The sequence below is a fragment of the Scomber japonicus genome, chromosome 6 (genome assembly GCF_027409825.1).
Source record: "Scomber japonicus isolate fScoJap1 chromosome 6, fScoJap1.pri, whole genome shotgun sequence".
In the NCBI taxonomy this organism is placed as follows: Eukaryota; Metazoa; Chordata; class Actinopteri; order Scombriformes; family Scombridae; genus Scomber; species Scomber japonicus.
Window position 1 is genome coordinate 32,474,400 of NC_070583.1, and position 4,683 is coordinate 32,479,082.

The window sequence follows — 4,683 nt, forward strand, 5'->3', positions numbered from 1 at the left end:
AATGATTTAGTTATCCTGGAAAATGATTTATCCTCCCCCTGCCTTGTGAGCGAATGCAAACGGGTTAAAAGTCTGTTGTCACCTTATCTTCTGGCTTATCAAACCTTATCAAATTTGTCTTTGTCGCTAGAGTTAGATTAGACTTTTCAGACCCCCGCGTGCCTAGAGACAAAACTAGGGAGATATACACAGGGCATACTGCAAGATTTGTAGAAAGTCTTTGATGTTTTTTTTGTTTTTTTTTTAAGATTTTGTTGACATAGACGCCTTTATTTATCAGTAGACCGACAGGAAACATGGGAGAGAGAGGGGGGGTGTGACATGCACAGCAAAGGACCGCCGATCGGGATTCGAACCGGGGTCGGCTGCGTATATGGCATGCGCTCTAACCACTCAACCACCTGCACGCCCTCTTTTGATGTTTTGACATCAAATGAGTAATAAACATAGAAAACAATCAGGTAAATGCAAGTTACAACTGTACAAAAGAACACTTCCAAAGATTGAGCGGGACAGGGGAATGTGTTAGTGTACAGACCCTTTCCAAAAAATTCGAATATCATGGAAAAGTTGTTTAATTTCCATAATTCCATTCAAAAAGTTAAACTTTCATAGATTATAGATTCAGGGCCCACAATTTAAACAATTTCAAGTATTTATTTGTTTATTTTTACATAATTTGGGCTTCCAGCTCATAAAACCCACGAAAACAGGAATTCAAAAAATTAGAATACTGTGAAGAAATCACTATTTACTTCTCAGTTTTTGCAGAAAAAAAGAAAGAAATTAGTATCACATCAAATCAATCAACTTTCAAAAACGATATGTCAGTCTTCAATACTTGGTTGGGAATCCCTTTGCCTTAATCACTGCCTCGATGCAACGTGGCATTGAGGCAATCAGCCTGTGGCATTGCCTGGGAGTTATGGAAATTGTTTAAATTGTGGGCCCTGAATCTATAATCTATGAAAGTTTAACTTTTTGAATGGGAATTATGGAAATTAAACAACTTTTCCATGATATTCTAATTTTTTGGAAAGGGTCTGTATGACATGATAACTTGTCTCTGTAGCGGCTGAAAATGTCCTGGACAATAATTTCAGGTTAGGAGTGGGAACCCTGTGTGAGAACGTTATTTATCTATAAAGGACCAGATCTTACCCAAGAATGAGTTTACAGTTTTGAAGAGATGCCGTTCATGTTTTCTGATTGTTTAACATCATGTGTGTGTGTGTCTGTGTTTATCCAGGCTTGACGTCTGAGGGGATTTATCGTAAGAGCGGCGTGAACTCCCGCGTGGCAGCGCTGGTGCGACAGGTTCCGTCGTGATGCTCGCAGCCTTCGCCTGAGGAAGGAGAGCACCAGGTGGACGACGTCTCCAACACACTTAAACGCTTCTTCAGAGATCTGGATGAAGGACTGTTCACGTCTGAGGATGGAAGCACTTGGCTCGGTACTGCCGGTAAGAAAAAAAAAAAAAAGCCAAGTGAGGATCGTAGAATCAGTTTTCCACTTACTCATAGGCTCATAGGCTCGTAGGCGTATCTAACCATGCAAATCATTTTAATTTGATTTAATGAGGTTTGGGCATATTTACCACTGAGAGTTGGTCTCACAGCCTTTGAGGGAAATTAAGACTTTAACCCTCCTGTTGTCCTTGAGTCGAGGAAGGAAGGAAAGGAGGGAGGAAGAAGGAAGGAAAGGGAGGAAGGAAGGAAGGATAGGAGGGAAGGGAGGAAGAAGGAAGGAAAGGAGGGATGAAGGGAGGAAGGTAGAAGGAAGGAAGGAAAGGAAGGAGAAAGGAACGAATGGAGGAAAGGAAAGGAGGGAGGAGGGAAGGGAGGAAGAAGGAAGGGAAGGAGGGATGGAAGGAGGTAGAAGGAAGAAAGGAAGGGAGAAAGGAAAGGAGGGAGGAAGGACGGAAGGAAGGAAGGACAGAAGGAAGGATCAAAGGGGGTTCGAGGAAGGAAAGAAGGAACAGTCCCAAACATACGGGGTCAATTTGACCCGGGAGGACGACAGGAGGGTTAAACTTAAAGCTTTGAGTCTCACTTTCTATTTGCTTCCTGTGTGTGTTTTCCTATCTCATCCTATCTATAGACAACTATTATTTTAGTCCTGCTCCTCTTATTTTTATATTTACCCTGCAGTCATCATATATTCTCTCTCTCTCTCTCTCTCTCTCTCTCTCTCTCTCTCCTCTCTCTCTCTCTCTCTCTCTCTCTCTCTCTCTCTCTCTCTCTCTCTCTCTCTCTCTCTCTCTCTCTCTCTCTCTCTCTCTGTCTCTGTGTCTCGTCCTCCAGCCATTCAGGATGAAAGCAAGAAAATCTCTCAGTACCAAGAGCTGCTAAGCAAACTGCCTCATGTCAACAAGGCTACACTACAAGCCCTTATCAACCACCTCTACTGGTGAGACACACACACACACACGCACACACATACGCACACATACACACACACACACACACACACACATTGATTTACATCCTCTTGCATCTCTGTTCATTTTCACACGTGTTTTTCCTCGTTGTGTTTCAGTGTGCAGCGTTTCTCCGAGCTGAACCAGATGAATCTCCACAACTTGGCCATAGTGTTCGGTCCAACGCTGTTTCAGAACGATGGGAAGGACTATAGCGCCGGCCGCGCTGTAGAGGACCTCATACAGCACTACACACAAATCTTTGAGGTCAGATTAACGTCCTTACTGTTATGGGCGCTTTTCCCACTACACAGTTCCAGCACGACTTGACTCGCCTCGACTCGCCTCGGTTCCCAGGAACGACCTTTTCCATTAAAAAGAAGTACCTACTCAACCTGGGCGGGGGTCGTCATAGCAACGGCTCGCGAATCTGCCATGACTTTGTTTTATACGCGACACAAACACATAAACAATGGAGGACATGGAGGCAGTGGTGTACTTGCTGCTGTATGTGGCTTTCTGTCACACACAAAGCAACAACATTGAGCCGTATGGCTGTAACGCTGTTACCGGTATTTAAAAATGGCGGGTTTGATTCTTGTGTGGGACGGCTCATGAGTCTTCCAACGACAACTCTTCTGACCAATCAGTGGCCAGTAGTCTGTTGACGTCACATTTAGTATCGGCTCGGCTCGCTTGGAACCTCAGCAGAGCAGGTACTAAAAAAAGTAGCAGGTACCAGCTACTATCCCTAGTGGAAACACAAAAAAAAGCTGAGTCGAGTCGAGCTGGAACTGTGTAGTGGAAAAGCACAAATTTAATGTTTTATCTTTAACCATCAAATATAATTAGTGAGTCATGTTTGAATGCAGAGTAAGAATAGATTATATTCTTACTGTTTTTAGGGGTTTTTTTTTGTTTGTTCCTTGCAAATTCTCTACGGAGAGCGATGGGAAACGATTAGGAAATCTAGAGAGAGAGAGAGGGACAAGAGGGAGAGAGAGAGAGGGAAGCAGAGAGAGAGGGAAGGAGAGAGGGAGAGCGATAGGGAGGGAGGAGGGAGGGAGAGGGAGGGGGGAAGCGAGGGGGAGAGGGGGAGGGAGAGGGAGGGAGGGAGGGAAGGAGAGAGGGAGAGAGAAGAAGGAGGGAGGGAGAGAGAGAGAGAGAGAGAGAGGGAGGGAAGGAGAGAGGGAGAGAGAGAGGGAAGGAAGGGGAGTGGGAGAGAGAGAGGGGAGGGAGAGAGAGAGGGAAGGAAAGAAAAGAAAGAGAGGGAGGGAAGGAGAGGGATGGAGAGAGGGAGAAAGAGGGGGAATGTGAGAGAGAGGGAGAGAGAGAGGAGAGAGAGAAATAGAGAGAGAGGGAGGGAGAGGGGGGAGAGGGAGAGGGGGAGAGAGAGAGAGAAATAGAGAGAGAGAGAGAGAGAGAGAGAAATAGAGAGAGAGAGAGAAATAGAGAGAGAGAGAGAAATAGAGAGAGAGAGAGGTAGTATAATGATGGGGGGGCTGATACCGAGAGTTTAGCATTAAATCCCGTAAGTCATTGTTAAAATGTAAGTTCTCATGAAAGATAAACACTCGGCTACAGGAAGTCTTATCTCGACGGCTTTATGTGTGTTTGTGTTTGTGGGATTAAAATGCGGCAGCGTGCCAGTCGGGTCACAATTATCTACATCAAGCTGGTTTAGTAACAACACAACACAAAGAGTCAGAGCGGAGATTTCCTCATAACATCTTAAGATTGATGTTGAAGCTGTAATTAAAGTACGATGTCCAGCTGATGTTTGATTTCAGTGTGTGGTTAAGGTTAGGGTTACATGAGCATTGTCCTCGAGTCAAGGAAGGAAGGAAGGAAGGAAAGGAGGAAGGAAGGACGGTAGGAGTGAGGGAGGAAACAAGGAAGGAGGGAGAAAGGGAGGAAAGAAGGAAAGAAGGAAGGGAGGAAGGTGAGGGAGGAAACAAGGAAGGAGGGAGGGAGGGAGGGAGGGAGAAAGGAAGAAAAGAAGGACAAAGGAAAGATGGAAGGGAGGAAGGTGTGGAAGGAAAGAAAGAGAGAAGGAGGTAGGGATGAAGGGAGGAAGAAGGAAGGAAAGGAGGGATGGAGAAAGGAAGGGAGGAAGGTTAGAAGGAAGGAAGGAAAGGAGGGAGGAAGGAAGGAAGGAAAGGAGGGAGAAAGGAAGGAAGGGAAGAAAGGGAGGAGGGAGGAAGGTAGAAGAAAGGAGGGGAGGAAGGAAGGGAAGAAAGGAAAGGAGGGAGGAAGGAAAGGAA

The 4,683-nt window shown here is 45.4% G+C and overlaps 1 protein-coding gene across 1 annotated transcript in view; it reads left to right on the forward strand.

Moving 5' to 3' along the window:
* The window catches only part of LOC128360907 (arf-GAP with Rho-GAP domain, ANK repeat and PH domain-containing protein 1), a 59,068-nt gene extending 56,319 nt beyond the window's left edge, over nucleotides 1-2,749 (forward strand). Inside the window, 5 exon segments of the mRNA XM_053321461.1 lie at nucleotides 1,250-1,308; nucleotides 1,310-1,346; nucleotides 1,349-1,462; nucleotides 2,304-2,409; nucleotides 2,539-2,749. Of these exon segments, the coding sequence (XP_053177436.1) occupies nucleotides 1,250-1,308; nucleotides 1,310-1,346; nucleotides 1,349-1,462; nucleotides 2,304-2,409; nucleotides 2,539-2,749 (527 nt within the window).
* The last annotated feature ends 1,934 nt before the right edge of the window (nucleotides 2,750-4,683 follow it).